Genomic DNA, 22,761 nt, shown 5'->3' with positions numbered 1-22,761 from the left:
GTACCCTCCCAGAGCCACTGTGTGAAGTTGCTTGAGAAAAACTTCTCTGCTGTTGGAGGGTTTATTTATACCCTAGAGCTATGCTGGAGAAAGCTAGGGTAAGAATGTGAAGGAAAAGAGCCATCTTAAAATAAGTCCCTGTGCAGGTGTTCTCAGTTGGAATTGAGACTGTGCAGTTATTCCAGAATGGTTGTTCCACTTAATATTCATCACCTACCTTTTTCACCTCCAGCATCCCAGCACATTGCTCTTTCAGAATTACAAATGAAAAGCTTTGTGCAAAGATGGACAGACTACCCACTATTTCTATACCGCTGTCACTATATTATTTGAGCATCTCATACATACTGTTATGTAGCAATAATTTTTTTTTGGCAATATTTTTTCATTCTTCCAGCAGGTCTGAAAAAGCGCCATGACTGTGTAGGAACAAGTGTTGTGAAAAACGGAGTTTTCATGCTATTTCCAGTCTGTGACTATTACCTTTTTCTCTCCCTTGGAGATAGTGGTGATTCCATTAAAATGATCTCCGAGTGAATTAGGAACATGGACGTAGCGAAGTCCCTGTGGCTCGATAATGCGGACATCTACCTAAAGGTGGGAAGGGAGAACATTAATACTACCAAGATTTCACAAATCCTCCACAGGAAAACTCCAGCTGAGGATTGGGATGCTCTTGAGAATGCTCCTGTAGGACTAGTCTCATTCACAGTGGGGATCCATGCAATGCCAAAACCAGACCATGATGGAAAGATAAAAAAGTATGCAAAGAATAGAAAAAGTTTGGTGGAAATGCTCATTCTTCCTCTCTTTCCCACTCTGCGGGGCAAATGGTGAGACAGGAGTCAAGGATGATTCCATTGTTTAAGCTGAAAGCATGAAAGAAATGTGACATGACTCTGCCTAAGTGTTGCTTTGGGTTAGGAGGCCAGGATGATGATGAGTTCTCACTTTTAATGATAGGTTCTCTTCCTCTCCTACTCAGGCGATCGACAGGAGAGTATTTTCCCTGTTGATTGGATGGTCTAGGTGATTTGGAAAATGAAGGTCTTATCCTGTCAGCTCGAGATAAGGGCTTTTTCTGGTTGTATTTCTGAATAGTTAGTAAGATTACTAGGAGGTAGGACATGGTGTCCTTTCCAGTAAGATCAACTCAGGCCTTTGGGAAGCTTGCAGCAGATCACAGCTTGCACCAAGGACATGCGAGCAGCCAGCTTTCCTATACAGCTTGTGCTGAAGCCATGGAAAGCTGAAGGAGACATTTATGACATGGGAACATGAGAATGGCCAGATGGAAATGTCCAGCTAGCCCTGTATGCTGTGTCTGTTGATGGATGACAGAGGACACCTTTGGATGAGTGTAAGAAAAGAGGGTAAGAATAAGATAAATCACTTTCTGGCAGCCAGTTTTGGAGGGAGTGTCATTCAGAGAACATCTGTTCTTATAGGACAGTACCTCATGAAGCTGGGATTCTTGTGAAAAGCACTGTTCCGAATAAATAGCGAATATTGTTGATTTTTCTTCAGTCAAGGCAAGTTTACACAAAGGTATATATAGGCAAAAGCTGTTTGCCCAAGTGGTTCTGATGTGAGTCAGTCATGATTCAGGAGATGCCCAACTGTGTTAGTACAACAGGAGGCAGAACACGTTTGCTCCTTGTTCCTGTAGCTACATAGCTCCTAGTTTGAAGTGTCTCATGCTGGTGTACACAGTGGCACTGACGCTATTGGTACTGAACCCGTATAAAAGGAAGGAGCTGTAGATGAAGTGTCCTACACACACCAGCTCTAATTTACCTCCATGTGCTTTGCCAAGCGTCCTGGCTTCACAGAGATAACATGCTCATAGGAGCTCAGTTTCCTTCGAATCATTTCATGGTAGTGAAGTTCAAACTGGATCCTCGTCCCTGGAGGCACATTCACTTCGGTTTTGAAGTTTTCCATATCCAAGGCATTGCTCCTGAAAAGTCAGCTGTGGGGTTATTTTGGGAAAATACAAGGAGAAAGAGAGTTTCTTTGTATTTTGGTTTAGATCTGTAGATTTGCTGGGTCTGATTCTGACTGTGGCCTATACCAGGGAACTGCAGTTGTCTGTTAGCACAATATGTTTTATCAAGCTGAAGGCAGAAACACAAGTTAAGTTCTTGACAATTAAATATCAGGGTTGCTAGATAAGTAAACAACCCATTTTCCTTCCTAGGGTTTCCCCCTCATCTATCTCCTCCTGGGATGGGACACCTCAGTTCTCTTATGAATAAGTTCAGTACAACACTCATGTGCTAAACTCTTTATACCTTACTATTCCAGCAGCTTTGCCTTTGGCTTTTGCTTGAGAGTACATTTTTCTGGCTTCAGATTTTTCCCGAATTCTGCTGGTAAACGTTATACCATTGACATCCCTAGGAGAGAGAAACACGGTCAGTTTGGAAGAAAAACAACTTTACAAGCGATGACTGTTTCTTCACTTTGGAAAAACATCAGTGAAATCTAAGCTGGTGGGAAATAAAATAATAAGGCTCTTGTTTAACCCTAAAGTCATGAAGTCTGGTTTCCAGCAGGTATGTATGTTTTTTTCTCTACCTGTTTTTTTTTTTTTTTTTTTAATTTCAAGTATCCAACACTCTTGTACTCTGAGCAAGATCTATTCTCCCAATCTCCTTCACACTTTCTCCAGGCAATTGCTCATGTCATGACTGTTCTGGAAGGTGAATCGGGACATGTTTCTGACCAGCAAGCTGTCTGCTGCATTTCTGAGTGGATACTGAACGAAGATAGTTTATTTCTGTTCAGTGAGGGCTCTAATTTGGGTCTCTCTATCTCCTTTGATCTGACGCCAACTTGCAAAAAACAGGTAGGAGCTTAGTTTATTTGAGACTTTTGTTCTTTTGTCAAGTTTCGTCAGCATTGGCCAATGGCCCAATAACTACTGGAGAGGAAGAGGTGGACAGACAGACAGTATGATGACATGAGCCTTTTTTCTTTGAGAAAGCCTACTAAAATTACACTGAACCTGGAAAATAGTAAGAGCTGTTTTGCTTTTACAAATACCTCCATCCCACCACATTCTGCCACCACGTTGAACCTGCCAGAGCACAAAGCTGATACCTGACCACTACTTACATAGTGAAGTTGTCAATAAAAGCTCCTTTGGGGACTTGTACATCAAACACTATGTGCTGGGACCGTTTTGCATTATTCACCATTTTCGCTTGGATCATTGTGTTGGCCAACCGTGACGTTATAGTGGATTGAACTTTGTAGCTGTAAAGACCTATCTTGTCATCGTCCTCCACCTGTAATTAACAGAAATTACCACTATAAACTCAGAACACAGCTAGAAATTGTGCCCTAGAGGCCGATACCAACCCCTTTTATAGTCTCAGTGCCTTTTTTTCTACTGCTGTGCACTGTAATATGGCAGCCAGATGGGACATGAACTCAAGTTCAAGACACCTCTATATTTTACCTGGCAATGGTGGCAGGATACACATGTGGATATAGTTCATTATAACATTTCAGCTGAAAAGGGGAATTCATCAAGCTGGAATGTTTTCCTTGCTTTTAACCATGCAATATGTCCTTGGAATGACTCCATTGGTACAATCCAACATAGAAGGGTACACAGTAAACCTCAACATCATATACTGAGGAGGGTAGAGCTTATATTTAAATAAAAGTCCTAAACAAAGGAGACCTGAAGCACTGGTTACCGACCTAGTCTTGTAAAAGGTTAAACCATGGCAGTGGGAGAACTGTATTAAATTGGTATATTAAGATCTTCTATTTGTCTAATCACTTTTGTTGCTTATTTGTTCATATTTACCATACCCTTCTCCCTCCAAGAGCAGTTGTATGAACAGTATTGTGCAAACGGTGCTCTGTTTAAAGAAAATAGGTTAATATCCAACCAGCAGTAAAAACAAGGGACTAAACAAACAAAAGGATTGATTTCCGAAAAATGGTTAACTAGAAAATCACTTTGTTCAGTCTTATTTTCCACAGAGGAAGAAAAAAACTCACCAGATCTCCAACATAGCCCCAGTCGGATGTGCTTCTCTGGAAAAGAAAAATATGGAAACATGTTTCAGCAAAGCTAAGGAGAAGATTGTGGCTGTTTCAAGACACGGATCAGACAGTGGCGACATCTAAAAGCTGCTTTCCAAGATGATCAGAGAAGGTCTGAGATCTCAGACTTAGTGTGCATATTTCTTTTGTCTTATTTTATGGACTTCTACACGGGATGTTGGAGCACATGATGTCCCAGCTGTGACTTGGAGGTTATCAAAACCAGAAGAACAGCTCACTGCCTCTGCCTTTATTTTTTATGGAAAACACTCTTTTCTAGATCAAAAATATTCTTCCTGAAAGCAACAGTTGCTGGCAAAAAGTCATACTCAGAAATCAAAAAGTGGAAAAACCTCAAAATCCAGACATTTTTATTTAATTTTTTTCATTTATATTATAGAATATATATTGATATTATTGTAATATCTGCAATATGATGCATATAAAAACCTATTGCATAATTGATATTACATTTATATATTTATATATATGTAAATTTAATTATGTACGCACTGCTTAGAAGAGCTGAAACAATTAATTGTGTAGTAAGTTTTTTTTTCCCCGCTGTATGAATATTTCCATTTGGAAATTTCTACAAACAGGTGGTGACATCTTGTGGCCATTAGAATCATACTGTTTAATTCCCCACAGTCGAAACTCACATGAGTGACCCTGGGGTGGGATTTGGCTCAGCTAGTTCTAGAGGAAGATGCAATTGTTTAACACACCTGTCTGCTTTGGTGTTATCATCACAACTAGGCAAAATTAGCTCTTTACAGTCAATGGAGCAATCCCTTCCATCTGAAAATAGATGACACACTTTGAATGAGTACTGCCCTAAACCGTGCTGACCATACTGATGAGGGGAGTGAGTGCCCAGTGCTGCTGGAGGTGCCCAAAGGTACCTCCCTGGCTTTCAGCTGGAGATCCAGGACATCATGGAGCTCCTGTAGGTCTTGCATGACATCTGATGTCTTTGATGCTGCTAGATCCGTACATGTGGGCGACTGAACCGAGCCCTTCAATGCCGTTGATGATGATCAAGAACTTAGGGAGACTGGTTCAGATACTGATGGATAAATTATAAAAATGTACCAGAACATACCAATCTCATCTCAGGTTTCAGCAACACTTGGATCCAAGAGGATCCAAATCACAGAAGATGCTCACAAAAACTGCTTTAGTCACGTAGTGTATATTAGGCTTGCTAAATGGTTACTAATTTCATTTGAAGGTGATTAACATACTGTTACTAGGAAAATCTTGGGTCGCTTAAGAGATGATACATCTCATTGCAAGATCATTTTAGTGAGATGATTTTAAGGATCCTTCAAAGACAGACAGAGAGACTGCAGGATTTCTGCCTGCCTGAGAAAACAAACAAACAAACAAGCAACCAAAACCAGGTTTTCGGTTTCCTATTTATACAGGTTCCACCTGCAACATTCAGACTAGGATTTCAGGATCTGGAAGTTTATGGCTCTATGTAGACCTTCTTCAAAGCCTGATGGACTGATCCTCACTCAATCCATCCTGACATCCCACAAACAGCACTGTACAGTGAACCAGACCCTTCACATCTGATAAAGAGCCAGACTATAAGGAATGACTATTGTCCCCATATGTATCATTGGGGTGGGAAACATCACTAGCATGAATACAAATTAAGAGTAAACAAACATTAACTGAAACAATTTTTGAAACAATTAGCTGAAACAAATTTTGAAAATCTGAAGACCAAGACCTTAGCACAGAGAGGATTTGTTTCATTGTGTTGGTTTTCTGGTTCTCAGAAGAGCTCAAGGTTCACCTTTATAATGGTGAAGCTTTATAAAGCTTTCAAGATGTCCAGCTTTCCTTCTCATTTGTTTTCGGGATGGTGGAGGAGAAATGGGAAGCACTGATGGAGACATGAACTAATTACTTGAACGTACAGTGACTCCCACCATTGCTGTTAGAGATCAGACATGGGGTGGGCCAACCATTCCCCTGGGATCCCAAAGGCTGCAGAGGGCAGCTGCTCCAGAAGGATAGAGATGTAGATAACTGTACTTCAGATCTGAGCACTGGAGAGGTTGTGGAGAACATGGGCCTCGCAGGGACTTCTGTGGCACATGAGATGCGCTAATTCTGGATTCTTGGCTGATCCTTGCCTTTAAACCGCATCCAGATCTGCTGATTACTGCACTGTATGGAAACAGCACCTTGCGCAACAGCTGATGTATGGCAGATTGCTGGTAAGGGTGGAGATGAGAAATGTTTCCAGAACTGCTTCAAGGATCTCGTCTTGACAGTTGCTGGGTCCTGTCTTTAGGTATTGAGACTCATCTTCTCCTGACACCTCAGGTTGGGCCAGGGGAGGTTTAGCTTGGATATTAGGAAAAAATTCTTCATGGAAAGGGTTGTCAGGCACTGGGACAGGCTGCCCAGGGCAGTGGTGGAGTCACCATCCCTGGAGGGGTTTAAAAGGCATTTAGATGTGGTTCTTAGGGACATGGTTTAGTGCCAGAGTTAGATTGTGGTTGGACTCGATGATCCTGAGGGTCTCTTCCAACCAAAATGTTTCTATGATTCTATCTGTGCAGGCTATGGATATTTAGCTCTCCATAATGATCTTCATTCAAATCATTCTGCATGAATGTTGCAATTACTACACAGTCTACCATCAAGAAAATATTGAGTATTTCAAGTTATCTGTTTTTCAAGGCTGTTGGCTATGATGTCTCCTGTCCTGTCTCTGGAGGAAGAAGTCATGGTGTCTAAGGGAGGAACACATTACAGGAGGTAATGCATTACAAGAAATTGCAGTTTTTATGTCATCTGTGGGATGCCTAGCTTACCATTGCTTTTGAGTTGCAGTTCACAGTCTACTTTTGAGGTATGACTTAGCAAAACAAGGACAGCAGATTCAGAGATGTTGTACTAATTTTCTACTGGGGCATAAAAATTCCCAGGGAAAGTCATAACAATCCATAAATTAAGAAAGAGGTTGAAAAGTTGATGCCCAGCATGCTGTCTCCTTACAGATTTCCTTGTTCTCAGGTGAGCCATTTCCTAAGCATTTTTTAACACACTGCAATCTCTTTGCAGCTTCTTCAGATTCCTTTTGGGGATTATGACTCTCACTGTGAGGTGCAAGAAGAGCAATTTCCAACATAGAGTTTGGCAGAGTTTATTTTCACAGTGCTGCAGATGAATCCTGGTCTTTCTGGTCAAATTCATACCCTGGGAGCCAGGGGGTTTTCCAGCCAAATGTTTCCACTCTCTGTGTTCCAGCCAGCTGGTTCCACCCTCATTTCATTTCTGTGTTGGTTCTCATAGAGAGCAAACCAGGCAGAGCAGTAAGGAAATAGGTGTGATCCCACCTGGCTCTGGACAACCGGAGATCAGGACCAGGACTGGGAAACACGCTACAGAACATCCCAGCTCACAGTCTAGACACACACTCCATTATCTATCTCCAAAACAGAGATAACTACAGTGCACCATCTCACAGTGGTTCACAAGATTACCTGCATTCTAGCCCGTGGGGTGCCCTGTTTCAGTGGTCACAAGGACCATTCACATCCTTGAGACACAGTATTTTTACTCAGGAGCAAATATTTGTCACAAGCATACCTGATCTGGACACAAAACTCAATTCATTCTATTTCGAGCTAATCCATAGGGTATGCAGAGTTCAATGGGCTACTGAGCTCATTGTAGAAATACATAGTGCTAAAAGAGTAATTTGGAAGACAGTCTTCCTCTGGTGATTAACACTGAGTAACTGTATGCCTTCTGTTGGCCAAGAGCTACTGTGTCAAGTTGTTCTACATAGTTCAATTTATCTCATTTATTAATCTTTTAATGTGACTCAACTAACATAACATAACCTACAGATGAGATCTTATTTTTAATTTTTTTTGCAAAGGCTCATTTGATAGGCAAAGGATGGGAAATAATATATGGGAATATAAGAAATAGCTGGTATAATAAAAACACTAGTAGAATTACAAATTACTGCACGTGTATGTCTATATCACCATGTATCCAGAAAGTTGGGTAGCAGAGGCAACATAATACATACGGCAGTAATGCAGACATGTTGGAAAGAAATTATGCCCTGAAGAAGTGCGGTTAGAGAGGATTTCTGCTTAGATCATGATAAAATTATTTGGATAATGGTCTGGCAAACGTGATCTGGCTGGATCCATATTTGTACTAAAATCTTCCATTTTTCTGGCAATGTAATGGGGGCTTTAGGTGACAGTAAATTACATTTACATTCTGTGTTAAGACCCTTTCATAAAGCCTTAGGATAAAGAAAAATTGTGTTTCCCTGTGCATAACTTCAAAGATGCTGCGAAATCCAACTTTACCAAAGAGGATCTTTTGTTTTCACTGTACTGAACAAGCTTATGACAGAGACCACAAGAGCTTTAGTGGAGGACAAGGTCCATTCTGATAATAATTTCTTTCAGTCCATAATAATAATAATATAATGTAATAAAAGTTAATATCTTCAAACAACTCGTTTCATTATTATTATCTTTAATTACTACGGTGTAAAATGCAAGAAAACTCCTGAAATGCTGTTTTAAATGTTTCTGTTTCAGAAGCTGACAGAATACAGTAAACTACAACCCATCAGCATGCTGGAAACAAGTTTTCTTTCCAGTCTCAGAATTTTCCAGCTCATTAGCTATGTGACACTGTGCTGCACTCTTTTGACCCTACTTAAGTATGAATGAATGGACTCTCTGCAGGGCTGAGTGGTTTCAGCCCACATTGCCAGTGTCTGAGATCCTTTTCCATTTTCTCATGGAAAAGCCTCACCAATATCAATGAGATTTTTCCTTCACGTGAAGCTGGACAGACAAGTATCTCCATTGTTTAGCATCTGTATTGTGGTCCTTAGGAGCTCAAATATGGAACAAAGCCTTGTTGTTCCAGGTACTGCGTAAAGGATTAGCAGTAGTTCTCATCCCAACAAGAGATATGGAAGTCTCAAGGCGTATAAGAACCTTCTAATCCCACCTGATTGCACACTCACAACCTTTGACATGGAACAGACTGCCTGCAAATTGCTCCCAGGCAATCCTGCTTCCCTTTTTTCTGAAGCATTTCTGGGTACTGTACCTGGTACCTGCCGTTTCTCATCTTGGAGCTTGAAGGAAATCCATCAATTTCTAGGTCAATCAGATTTTCCACTTCCTAGAGAGGAAAGAGGAAGAAAGAAAGAAGTGTTGCTGTTGCCTTGCTGTTTGATTTATCACTTGATTTGTTACTGATTAGCACTCTAATAGGGTTCTGAAGGGAATTTACCTCCCCTTGGTGCAAATGGGGAGCAAAGGTGCAAACCACCTGAGACCAAAATACTGCATCTTCACACATTCAGTTTCCCCCTGTGGCCAATTAGCTCTATATACTCTTTTAAGATCATGACCTTTACTATCTTTTTACAATCTTTCCTTCTGAAACAAGGAGTAATCTTTAACGTGTTGAAATGACCATAAAAAGCAAGAGGCAGTTCACCATCAGGGTGGGTCCAGACATCACAACTACAGCATTTCAGATGCTGATCTCACTTAAACCAGCAAGTTCAGAAAATTTTTGCTCAAACCAGAAGTTGTCTCTGGTTTTATATTAATATACCTGAGACCTAAATTTGTCCCATTGGCAGTAAAAGAACATCAGGTGTTTTCCAAGTGCAAGCACTGATGCAATTAGAAGTGTGGTTCTTATACCACAGCAATACTCTTAATTAAAGTTTGTTAGAAGTTTAATTCATGGCAGTAAAGAAGTTTAAGTTAATGAGTTGCTCTCTGACTTATATCATAGCACACACACACAGAAGCTGACACAAAATTAACTGATATTTTTAAAGCACATTGATATTAAGCTGGCATGGTGTCTATGGTTAGAAGGGACCACGGGTCTGGAATATTTTTCCTGGGAATTATAAACTCAGGATAAAAATCCCACTGTGTTTTGAAAAGTGCTGGAAGAAGAAGAGGAAAAAAAGAGCATATGCCTGCTCACCAATTCTTTTTGTTAATCTTGCAAATGAAAAGAAAGCTTCACACCATCCCTGTTATTTTCACAGAAATATTGCAATGTGGCAATGTGGAAAGGGGAATAGACACCCCAATCTAAGTTCACCAGAGTCAGGGGCTTTAAATTTGGATTCAGCTTCACTTCAGAGCCAAAGCTATAACTATGCTTCTTTTCATCATTGTATTATCCCAACCTTTACAAGCTTTTCTATAAATTATCTCATCTCTCTGCTGAGGAATGTATAGTCAATAGGATCTTAAGTCCGTATTTGAATTCCTGTTAACAAAACCTGAGTCTGTAAAAAAACTATGCTGAGGTTCATAGTAGTCCATACAGGAGACCCCATCAACAAAGTGCTATGTTTGTGTTTATTCCAGGGAAACAAGATATAAAATATGCTGAAGGTCTGAGCATAGAAGTCTACTTGAAAGCCAAAGGTTAAAACCAACAGAAAAGGCAAGGTTCGGGTAAAAATATTAATCCTCTTTGAAGAAAACATTGGAGTTATGTCCATACTGTCCTAATTTTAATAATATTAAAGAAGCAATGCTATGAATGACAGGTGAAAACCAATTATCAGAACAATCCCATTTACAGCTGTAAGTAGAAGAGAATTCATGAGATACAAGCAGAACTGTGAAGCAACGATCTGATTCTACTCCCACCCAAGACAGCTGCAGTTTAAACGCTGACTTCAACAAGGAAGGGAGACCTGGGCCCTGCCTTGAAATACTCACATCTGAGATTTCATCAATAACAAGATCAAAGCTTCCTACTCCAGGAATGAGGAACAAACCCAGGAAGCACAGCAGATGCTTCATTTTCTTCTTGCTTGTCTCCTGAGAACAGCCCGCATAGGTACCAGCCGCAAGATCTTTCCTTCTCTGAGACAAGTTCAAGGAAACAGCTCAGGGTTATGCAGTATTTTGAACAAAGTTTTGAAACGCTGACTTTGTTTAGGCCATAGGTAAATATTTGCCTTGCAACGTAAGTCTGAGCTGTGGTGCCTGAGCAAGGGTTATCCAAATAGTGTCTTCACTCGCCCCTGCCCTCGATAACAGCTCAGGTTTGGATAGGCTCACTTCTTGCTTTTGCAGCTTCCCATGATGTTTGACTAATTTCCTGCTGGGCACAGACCTTGAAGTACCCAAAGCTTTGAAAGATCAAAGCAAGAACTCACTCCTAGCTTGTTTGTTTATAGTAAATGAGGTGAAGACTGGTTCTCAAAGCGATCGGGGCAGCAACATTGTGCTTCTCCAAGGGCCTTCCCAGCCAGCCATCTATCTCATGGGGTTTGGCAGAGACCCTTGGGCTGGATCCTGACCTGCACAAATCTCCTTTTTCTATTTGGCTGGAAAAGGGTCGTATCTGGTCGTGGGATAGTTCTCGTTTTTCAAAATTAGTCCTGTGAACACGTCTGATTATGTTTTCATATGCATGTTGTGTAGCTCCCGGATGCTTTTGAAACTGATTTGGCCTCCCTGCCTCTTTGGGTACTTCAAGAGGTGAGATGCAGTAAGCCAGCAAAGCAAAAAGAGGAAAAAATGGAGGAAGCAGGTTTCTGACAAAAGGAGCTGGGGTACCACTTCCACTTTTCCAGGAAGAATGGAAACTGACAGACATCTGAGCAACCTCAACGGAAAAGACTGACCTACAGTGTAGAGCCAGAGGAAAAAAAACAGCGGACAAGATTAGAGTAGAATAGAGTGGAATGGAATAGAATGGAATGGAATAGAATGGAATGGAATAGAATGGAATGGAATAGAATAGAATGGAATAGAATAGAATGGAATAGAATAGAATAGAATAGAATAGAATAGAATAGAATAGAATAGAATAGAATAGAATAGAATAGAATAGAATAGAATAGAATAGAATAGAATAGAATAGAATAGACCATATAGTGCTTGACTCAATTTAATTACCTGCTGCATAGTATGGGATGAATCCTGCCCTTGCTGGGTCCAATTCACACCATGTAGGAAGTCCAGCCAGAAATCGCAGAGGATGACACAAGCCCTGGGGACATCTAAGCTTCATCAGATGACTCCTATCTCCTGGATCTATAGCTATGACAGGGTTAACCATGACTGCAAGAGCAGCAGGCGTGGGGTATCCAGTCTTTCCTGTGTTGACAGTATCTACTATGGCTTGAATTTTCTGTCTAAGCTGAGTTCTGTTCACACACATGCTCCTACCTTGAAGTTACGAGTCATTTCTCATCAGTAACTTAAATCTTAAGATAGTTTTTTGGAGGTATCTGGGACCCTGGACTGGGAAGCTAATCACTGATGCTCTGGAGAGATGAAAACGTGCCTTTAGAACAGAATTTACTTTAAACATTAATTTTGTAACCTTTTATTCCAATTCTCTCATAACCACCAAATGTGGCTTATTTTTTTCCTGCAAAAATAACAAAATTAGGACGTTAGTGTGACCACTAGATGGCATGAACAGCTCAAATATACTGTCAAAAAATCTGAACTTTCTCAAGGAAAAGGTATAGACAATATACGGGAGGAACATGAGCTGAGGATGCTCAGAAAGGTCTCTGAGCCCTACCATTTGCTGCCTAGGTAGGTGGACTTCCCCAGAATTTCATGGCCAGGACAGGATCTTGGTAAATATTTCGTGGTACGTGTCAGTTAGGCTGTTTCATGACTTGTCCTCTCCGTGGCCGGAATCCCTCTGGAAGGAATTTTTCATGCATTGTCCTCCTTGAAGCACTTGGAGTTACTGCTGGGTAGAGCCTTTTCCTCAGAATAATTAGATTGTGTTAAATTGGCTTGCACCTGGGCAGAAATGCTCACAATTCCTGCATCTTATGAGACAGACAGTTTCCCCTTCCCATACTGAATTTCTTATCTGAAAATTTCCAGTGATCCAAGCAAGAACACAGTATACCTGCAAAGCAACACACTTACTCAGGGTTCCTACTACACTTCGTCTCACTACACACCAACCATTCTGGGAAACTATATGTGGACATACTCAACAGGGTTTCTTGTTGTGTCAGCTTTAATCTCTTTGTAGTGCCATCCAGCAAAGCCATTTCAGGTACGAGGACCTGATGACCTGCCTGACCAGATGACCTCTTCAACACATGCTTCACAGAATCTCCCCACACAGACTCAGACATCCCCACCACTGAGATACTTCGGCAAACAATTCGGACATATTTAAAATTTTCATTCCAAATCAGGACAATAGCAGATGTTGAAGTTCTGAAATGGCAACAGGGAGATCAGCAGCCACTGGGATCCCGGAAAAGACCTTTCAGGAATGCAGGCACCTCCCAAATAGTGTGAGAACTGGGGACCATCAGGTCCTATCCAGATGTTTCAGAGGAGGTTGATTACATTAAGACCTGAAAGAAAATATTTAATGTAATTCCCTGAACTTCACCATAATTAACTTAACCTCTGGACATTTGTCTATGTCTATGACTGTGTAACCCTTTGGGACTCTTGCCAATTGCTTGATCAAATTGCTGGCTTTGAATGTCACTAAATTTTACATTTTATTAGTGCTTTGTGTAGATTTACTTCTTGGTTCAGCTGGGAATTTAATTTAGATGTGTCTGTGTGAGGTGGGAGTCTGGCATCCCATTCTTCTACCTAGAAGCATAGAGAACTGGAAGCCTTTAATTTATGAATCCACGCAGCCATGGCACTGATCTTACGACCAAATCCAGCTCTGATCTTGTTCCCTCAGCTTCAGTCTGGAGTCTGGAATACCCCTGCTCTTGAGCTAGAAGGTGCCAACATTTTATTTAGCTTCAGCACTCCCCACAGGGTTTATTTAACTGGTATAATGAAAATGATGAAGAATAGTCTTACCCATGAGCCTTGCACAGAAAAACAGGAGAATGCAGATGTGTGAAGGCAAAGCATCACCCATGTGCATGTGTTTGTACGTCAACACAGAGAGATTCCTTGACATAATGTGATCCATTCCAGATGGAATACATGTGGAAGCTCAGCTCTGAGATTGTGCTGGCCGTGGGCATGCCAGGCAATTTAATTTGTTCAGTTCCCACCCAAAGAACAGCTGCTCATCTTGCTAAGTCAGCAAAAGTCAGCACCAAACGTGTCTAACGTGAACACACATGAGTAATTGCTTAATTCAGTTTCCAATGGCACCCCCAGAACAGTGCCTGCCATGTTCCCCCCCAAAATCAGGAGACCAAGGAGGGGGATAATATGAACAATCAAGACCTCGGGCTTCATGTTCACTCACCAAACCTAACTGCATCTGAACCATGTTAAAACACACCTTAGTCTTATTTACTACGTGCTGTGTCCTTATGTGCCCCCACCGAGGAGAACATGAGCAGAACTGGCTGCTTGTAATCACTTTAGGAAGGACTGTGTTTCTCCCAGCTCATTCTCTTATACCTACTAGTTACCCAGTACCTGCTCTAGGGTCCTGGTTTGGTCTGAATTACCTCCTTTCATCAGATGTGGTGAGGATCAGCTTTATTGTAATATCTTTGCATTGTCTTACTGATTTGATTTAGTCTGTGCCTTAGCTCCTCACCTGTGCAATGGGAGAAGCACTGCTACCTATAGAGTAGGCAGGGTAGTTTTGACTTGCTTTTACAGAGGTTCCATGGTTTCCTCTAGTTTTTCCAAAACAGCAGGAAAATCAGCCTATACATAATTTTAGATGCTTGTTTCCAGCATTTCTAAGCATATGCTGTAAGATTTTTATTTATTCATCCATGTCCCCTGGTAAAGTGAAATAACAAGAGAGCAGGTTGAGGAAAAGCCCATCCCAATGTCAGTAGTGAGGACACAGGAGGCTACAACGATGCTTACCATCCTTCTCCTGTACACTTCTGTGTTGGAGATAAACAAGACACGCAGAAGATGAAGCAAACTGGACCCAGATGAAAAATGAAAATATTTTTTGTGTCTGAACATTTACATGTCTCAACCTGTACCATTGCTTTGAAGCCTTTCTTGATTTCCAGCTGGATGATTGAACCCTCTTCCACCTCCCTTTGAAATGGTGAGGAGCTGAAGATAATGCCTTTGACTACCTTCTATCAGGGACCCCATCAGCACAACAACCATTTGGGGTGTCTCTGGGGGCCCGAAGCATCCTGCTCCAGCTTCTCTCCAGCTTTCTCCTACCATCTTCTCTTCTCCAGCCACATAAGCCCTTCATTATACCCTGCGGTGCTGCCCAGCTTGACAGCTCCCATCAGGGATGTGGCTACACCAGGAGCCTTTGTACATGCCAGTGGTGGGCTGGTCCCAGTGGTAGAGGGGCAAATGGGGGGCAGGCACCTTCCTGCTCCTCTATGACACATGCTAGATTTGGGGGGCATAACACTCCCAGGACATATGCTCTTAGTGGAGTCTCCTTCTCTGGAGACATTCAAACCCACCTGGACACATTCCTGTGCCATCTGCTCTGGTGACCCTGCGTTAGCAGGTGGGTTGGACTGGATGATCTCCAGAGGTACCTTCCAACCCCAACCATTCTGTGATTCTGTGATATTCTTTCAGGTGTGTGTTCATGTGTCTGTTCAGAATGAGAAACTTCAGAGGCTTAAGGCTGAGTTTATACATCTCAGTAAGGTGTCACTGCTGTGGACTGGAGGTGAAGGAAAAACAGCTTCAGTCCCTCATGACCCAGAGCTGGAAAGCAAAAAGAAAATACAGTGGTTCAGATCCTGAGAGGTTGTGTGTGCAGCACTTAGCACCTCAAAAAACAACAACAACCACCCACTTTAGCAGGTGGGTTGGACTAGATGATCTACAGAGGTCCTTTCCAACCCCAACAATTCTGTGCTTCATTCTGTGATTCTGTGCAACAACCAAAAATAAATGGCTGGGTTTAAGAAGTATAGAAGTTAGCAGATGTGTCTAATTTGGGGTTAGGTGAGTGCTGCAGATGCAAGTTCCCGAATACCCAGGGATGAGACGAGTTGGGTCCGTGCCAGCTGGCACAGCGGTGCCCAAGGAATGTCCCTGGCAGCCGAGCAGTTGGGATCCAGCATGGGCAGCCAGCAGCCGCCTCTGTCCTGGGGCTGTTTGAGAATGAGAGGGCTCTGCCTCCAGGAATCAGAGGGAAGAGGGGGAGTCTCACCTCAGCTTTGTCCAGCTGAGAGGTGGAGTCAAGATGACCAGAGGGGAGTTAAAGTACAGGTCTTAGACATCTTTGCCAGTGGGGAGGCACCTGGGTGCCCGGCGGGGTGCCAAGGAGAGGGTGTGTAGGGAGCCCTGCCCTGCTCCGGGATGGGGGGCCCTGGGGCAGCTTTCACAAACAGACTGGGGAGCAGGAAAATTGAGGGAGTGGAGCATCTCCTGTGTGAGAAAAGGCTGAGGGAACTGAGGCTCTTTAGTTTGGAGAAGAGGAGACTGAGGGGTGACCTCATTAATGTTTACAGATATATAAAAGGTGAGTGTCAGGAGGATGGAGCCAGACTCTTTGCAGTGACAACCAATGATAGAACAAGAGGTAATGGGTTCAAACTGGAACACAGGAGGTTCCTCTTAAATATAGGAAGAAACTTCTCAATGAGGGTGGCAGAGCCTGGCCCAGGCTGCCCAGGGAGGTTGTGGAGTCTCCTTCTCTGCAGACATTCCAACCCGCCTGGACACCTTCCTGTGTAACCTCATCTGGGTGTTCCTGCTCCATGGGGGGATTGCACTGGATGATCTTCCGAGGTCCCTTCCAATCTCTGACATTCTGTGATTCTGTGACAAGCTGTTTTTTCAGATAGCATGAAACTGACAGGTTTTAACCCTCCTGGATAAAGCCCCAGTCCTGAAGCATGTCCTTAGTTTGCACTCCCCAAGGGAGTGGGTAGGAAGGCCCTTTTTTAATATGGACTCTGGCATAACCTGCCCATTGCCATGGCTGACCCCATGAGGAGACACCTTGGCAGCCCAGAGCGTTCTTCCAGCTCCCACCTGTGCCTGGCACCAGCCCCTCAGGCGGTCGCTCTGTGGCAATGGCCATGCCTCAGCACCCAGCCAGCTGGAGGAAATGTCTCCTCAGCCTTTCCCCCACCCACCGAGGGCCACCATGGGGCTGGGGTGCTGCTGGTGCCAAAATGACGGGCGGCAGCACCTCAGGGACCCCCAGAGCCACCCCTCTGTGTCACACGAAGTGAGATGGGGGCTGAGGATGAGGGTGGTGTTGAGAGGGACATGAAGGTCCATGGAATCCCCAGCTGAAGGGAGCAGCTGCAGGATGGAAACCCTGCAAGGATTCGCAGCAGGTCCTGGCAGCACGGAGTGGAAAAGGGGCCGGTCCCGAGCTGGGAAGGAGGAGAAGAGGGTGGGTTGGTCTCGCCTCCTGTCAGCCTCCTCGCAGCCCGTCCGGCAGCGCAGGCAGCAGCTGCAGGCAGCGGGGTTTTCCTCTCACCTGCGGGGCAGGAGCCCCAAAACCACCGTCCCCCTCCACCATGATCCTTTGGCTGTGGTTCTGCTGGGGCTTCTCCACCTCGGCGGGGCAGCCTGACTCGGAGCTGATGGCGAGGTACCTGGAAGAGAAGCTGCTGGCAGACTACAGCATCATGGAGCAAGTAGGTTTCAAGGTGGTCTCATTGGGGAGAACCTGGTGGCCGGGGCTGGCTTGTCCCCTTTCAGCAATCAGTATTGACATGCAGGGCAGTCTGCTAACAACGCATTTATTACACTCATCCCATGGCTGTGGCAGCAGCTCAGCTCCATGGGAGATGACTGCTAACAAGTAAGGCGGTTGTTGGAGGTGCTAAGCCATGAAAGCACTGGCACCCTCCCGTGATGGGTGCTGCTGTCAGGGGATGGGTTCAAGGCTGACAACCCCATAGCTGTGCTAATGAGACATTTCGCAGGGACAAGGGAGTTAACGCAGTGCCCTGGCCGTGTGCCAGTCTGAGTAATTCAGAGTATTTCGGGCTCAGAGGAAAGTTTTTACGACTATGGTTTCAGTCTTACCGCACTTGATTTTTAACTCATGCTGGATAAAACGAACCTCGTGAATTTCAGCTTGTAAAATGCTTCTTGACCAGGAGAGAAAAAAAAACCAACGTTCTGCAAAGTGAGGGCTGTTATGTCATATTATTTTGTGGCTTAGATTTTCTGGGGAAATGGGTCTGAAAGCAAAATAAACATTTCTCGAGTTAGTGAGAGTTTGGGTGGTGGTTTGGGAGGCTGTGATTTAAAAGGCTGAGCTTCAGGTCTGTGCTCACATCCTTCAGGTGCATAACAGATACCATGTGTGACTTTAGGTCACTTAGGGCATCAATTACTCATCTAAATTCGATCAGATCTCAGAGGCTCTGAAATATCTGAGACACCCATATGGGAATGGCAGATAAGACACAGAATCTATGGAAGAACTGTGCCTTATTGGAGGCCAGGTGGGATACCCTGGCATGTCCAAAATGTCACTGCATGCCTGTATTTGGTGTCTTCTGCCATACAGTAAGCAGGGAGAGTGAGACTCTCCATGTTTATTGATATGTACTGGTCATTCAGTCGCTCATCCCACTCAGAACGGGAAGAATCTCTCTCCAGAACTGCCCAACTCTCTCCACTACGAGGACCTCAGCAACTTCACTGTCAATCCAGATTGTTACGAACACATATTCCTTGTTGGGGAATTCAGCCACAAACCAACATTGTCTTGCAGATCCACCTGTCCAAGCGGGACAGAATATCTCCACCACTGCCCTGCCAGTGGAGTGGTATCTGGAAACTCTCACTTCTCAGCTTTAGGGGGAAAATCAGTTGTGAAGCCCAGGCAACAGGCTCACAGTGTTGATATAACCTGGCTGATCTTGCCTGAGGCAAATGAGGGTGTTTTCACAGGAGCTGTGTTGCTCAGTGGCAGCAGTAACTTCCAACAGAAAAGCAGTGATGTATGAATAGAGGGGGTGATCCAGCCCCCTGGGACAGCCAAATCTAGAAGAGGACATCTGTCCATCCTCACTGAACACATGAGTCAGGTTAAGAACAGGCAGATGCTTCCCTAGATCATCAAACCACGCTATAAACAAATCTCTGACAGATTCTGGAGACCACTACAGGTAGCTCTTCACAGGTAGCTGGGTTACTACTGCCTCTGTATACCATGCTAAGACTAGCAGATGGCAACAGCTATGTTGTCACTACGAGCAATTTATTGGCTTCAATGAGTGCTTTGGAAGGCTTTGAAGGTAAAGGTTGATGGGAACTTGGAAATTGTTCCATTAGATGATGCTAGTGAAGCTGGATGATCCAAAACACTTTGGTGGACTTACCAGTACCATAAACCCTGCAGCAGTGCTTTGGCAGTAGTCATGAAGTCCCAGCAAACAGAATACTGTTATCTGGTGATCCTTAGCTACTTACCAATGTCTATTGGTTAGCCTCAAGACTTTAGAAGGAAGCTTTTAAGCAGCCAAGTCATACAAAGCCTTCTTATGCAAAACAGAAAGAAAACAAAATGGGTGTGTGTTGGGGAAAGATAAAACCAGTAACAAAATTTCCAGTTTCACCAATTAGTCAGTAAAAGCCACTATGGCCATTCCATACAGGATGGCAGGTGGATTTGTTCCAATAGGTAAAAGTTTAAAAAGTACTGAGAGGCACTGATCTCTCATCCCTGCCTCTGCTCCAAGCAGGACCAACTTCACAGACATTTCTCTGGCTCGTTCTGAAGAACCTACAGTGATGGAGACTCTGCAGCCTCCCACATCAGGCTCCTGAGATGCTTTGCTTGTCTGAGATAACAGACCCAGACAGAAAGTTTATTCTGAAATTTAAGCTGCAGACAATGTCTCTCCTCTCCTCTCCTCTCCTCTCCTCTCCTCTCCTCTCCTCTCCTCTCCTCTCCTCTCCTCTCCTCTCCTCTCCTCTCCTCTCCTCTCCTCAGCTGTTTTTCCATGGTTCTAATTTTACAAGATATTGGCTAAAATACTGAAGAAGGAAATAATGATTCTAGCAGAGCAGAGTGTTTAATTTCTCCATTGGGCTTTCCTGAGCTTTGCAACGCATGATATAAACAGAGATAAAAATCATCTCTTTGACAAGGAATGCTGTTATTTCAGTGTAAATCAACAGAAAGGGCAAATCAGGTAAAAAAAAACCCCATCATTGCATTCATCTGCCCTCCAGATTTTAACCGACATTTTAGAAGTCTCTTGGCTTGCCTTGTTGAAAAGAGACTTGAACTCTCTGTTTTGGGGAGGGATTTGATTTGGAGAAGTTGCTAAGCTGAGACACCATGTGCAGGGAAGAAGTGAGAGGAGTTGTTGTGAAGGGCAACACAAGGAGTATGATTGTGTTGCTGTAGGCAAAGCACTTTATAAAATCTGTGGTTGAGTTTAAGTATCTTTATTCCCTATTTGCACACAACTAGTGCTTTTCTGTCACTGCACAACCAATTTACAGTAGCTCTGGAGATATTTTAGGCAAAAGATCTGCTGTTGAGGTCATATCAATAAAGCTGATGCTGTAACATTACTTTACACAAGTCCTCCCTTGAAGCCAGTCCACACGTGCAGCAGAATGGAGTTAGGCTTGCTAAGCCCCACTGTGAGTGCCAGGCTTTGACCTGGTTTTGGCTCAAGCTTTGGCTTTTAACTACCCGAGGATGTAGATGGGTACTGCGTGGCATTTGGTGAGTGTTGTAGACCATTTAGCAGCCCTTATTACGTGCCCTATACCATGCAATGGGGCAAGAACAGTGACACAGAGCCTCTGTGAGACTCCATAGGAAGCTATAAGGGAATATACTTCCAGGGAAAAGTCACAGCGTCCAAGTATAGGGCTAAGGACTGAGGTCCCTGTCTTCAAATAGAGAGTTTCTTGACATGTAACATTCGCAAAACATGCAGCACCTCCTTGCCTGAGAGAGCCACATTCCACTGCTGAGCTTTGATCAATGGGTCTGTTAATATAGCAGAGATTTAGGTTTTAATTTTAACCAGAGGAACATTTGAACCTGGCTATGGGTGATCAGTCACACAAACCCATGTCTGGATTTAAACAAGTGACATGTCTTCTGTAGGCTCCACTAACTCCCTTAACTCTTTGCAGGTTGCACGCCGTGTTCCAAGGCAGGCCAAATTTTTGCAGAGGCTGGTATGTATCACACTGTGTCTTTATTTTACCTTGTGGGAATGACACTTGTTCTACGTGTATACATGTGTGTGTAAATCCCTGTGCCCAGGAATAAACTATATCAGGGAGTGATTGTAAGGTGAGATTCTAGGTAAAAACAAATCTTCATTTTGATCAGTGCAACGGTTACAGGTTCTTCTAATACTTCCTAATACAACTTCTCAACCCCAGGTTTGGAGAGGTTCTAAACCTTAACCATGCGGTGAATGTAAGCCTGATGAAATCTCATTCAATTTGAAGAGAAAGGGAGAGTTTGCTTTGAAATTTGAAGATCTCTCCTGTTCTCTGTTGATGCAGAGGCCAAAATTTACTGAAGAAGGGAAGAAAACAAGGAAGCCAATACCCTTCTTTCAGCATGAGAACCTAAAATTTAAGGTGTAAAACTGGAATTATGAGATGTACAGCAAATCTGTGAGATCTGGCTAGATTGCTGCACTGAGAGTTGCACAGCTTAGATCAAAAATTTGGCTAAAGAGGCAGCCGATGAAACTGCTGTTCACAGCCTGTTATTTTTCTGGCTTTTCTGAGGTAAGGAGACTTCTCAGTTGAGAACTAGAGGAACTCTTTTCACACATTGAGCAGCCATCACATGTTAATAGCTTCTGATCCCTTTGATCTCTGATGGATTTGAATCAGCAGCCTGGAGGAGAGCAACTCTCAGGCTTATTACCAGTTTATTACTTCTAATCTGAGACGCAGTCAGTTTGTTTTGATGCAAGCAACTGATAAAGGCAAAAGCTTGGAGTGTATTTCATTTATCTCCAGCTCTCTTCTGTCTTTACAAACATTTGATGGAAACAAGCATAAAATCATTTGTTTGACAAGAAAATTTCAGCTCCCAGTTCATCATAATCAGCAGGACACCTTCATAAAGCACCCAGCCAACCTGCCTCATAGCAGTGTGCTAATCTGCCGCCTTGGCATTCCCTAGCTTTATTTTTAATAGGGATAATAAATCACAGCAATAATAATATTAAACAAATGGTTTGTTTTCCTTCTTTCCTTTGTGCTACCTCTCATCTTATGAAGGCCTCAAGAAAAAGTGGAGAAAACAAACAGGCGTTTGTGCAGCTGTAGGTCAGAGCATCAGGCGCTGATGGATTGTGCAAGAGCTCCAGGGAACGCACGAGAATTGTAGACTGGAACTTGGGCTGCCCGCCAAGCCTGACTTAGCAACCTGTTTGGAAACTGCCTCTGCCCCCACTGTTTATATTTTCTGTATACAAGGAATGGCAGATCCCTTCCAGGGGTGGGGAGATAAATCACTTCTTTCATCCTTGTGTGTGATGCCCTTATACAGTGTTTGCTTTCTCAACAGCAACTCCTATCCACCAGGAAGAGGGAGAGGTGTTGAATGTCTTTTTTTTTTGTTGTTGCTGTTTGGCTTTGCCATTCCTCAGTCTGTTAGGATATCAGAACTGGAGCTTGTTCAGTGGGATAGAGAGATATGACACAGATCAGTTGAAGCCGACAAATAGTAGATACAGGAAAAAGCTCTAGGTGGTGTGGTTCTTCATACAAAATACTATTATGATGTGGAACTCCTTGC

At 43.3% G+C, this 22,761-nt stretch overlaps 2 protein-coding genes across 2 annotated transcripts in view; one reads left to right on the top strand and one right to left on the bottom strand.

Annotated features, from left to right (window-relative positions):
* Positions 1-10,925, bottom strand: part of ITIH2 (inter-alpha-trypsin inhibitor heavy chain 2) — a gene marked incomplete at both ends in the record, with an annotated part of 28,574 nt that extends 17,649 nt beyond the window's left edge. Inside the window, 7 exons of the mRNA XM_080360865.1 lie at positions 484-591; positions 1,798-1,960; positions 2,295-2,399; positions 3,121-3,293; positions 4,021-4,056; positions 9,187-9,261; positions 10,842-10,925. Of these exons, the coding sequence (XP_080216991.1) occupies positions 484-591; positions 1,798-1,960; positions 2,295-2,399; positions 3,121-3,293; positions 4,021-4,056; positions 9,187-9,261; positions 10,842-10,925 (744 nt within the window). The remainder of the gene's footprint in view (positions 1-483; positions 592-1,797; positions 1,961-2,294; positions 2,400-3,120; positions 3,294-4,020; positions 4,057-9,186; positions 9,262-10,841) is intronic.
* Positions 10,926-17,527: 6,602 nt separating this feature from the next.
* ITIH5 (inter-alpha-trypsin inhibitor heavy chain 5) overlaps positions 17,528-22,761 on the top strand; it is a gene marked incomplete at both ends in the record, with an annotated part of 43,955 nt that continues 38,721 nt past the window's right edge. The window contains 2 exons of the mRNA XM_080363264.1: positions 17,528-17,647; positions 21,129-21,173. Coding sequence (XP_080219390.1) covers positions 17,528-17,647; positions 21,129-21,173 — 165 coding nt within the window. The remainder of the gene's footprint in view (positions 17,648-21,128; positions 21,174-22,761) is intronic.

This window comes from Nesoenas mayeri, assembly GCF_963082525.1.
Source record: "Nesoenas mayeri genome assembly, chromosome: 1".
Classification (NCBI taxonomy): Eukaryota; Metazoa; Chordata; class Aves; order Columbiformes; family Columbidae; genus Nesoenas; species Nesoenas mayeri.
This window is presented reverse-complemented; position numbering and strand designations above follow the sequence as displayed.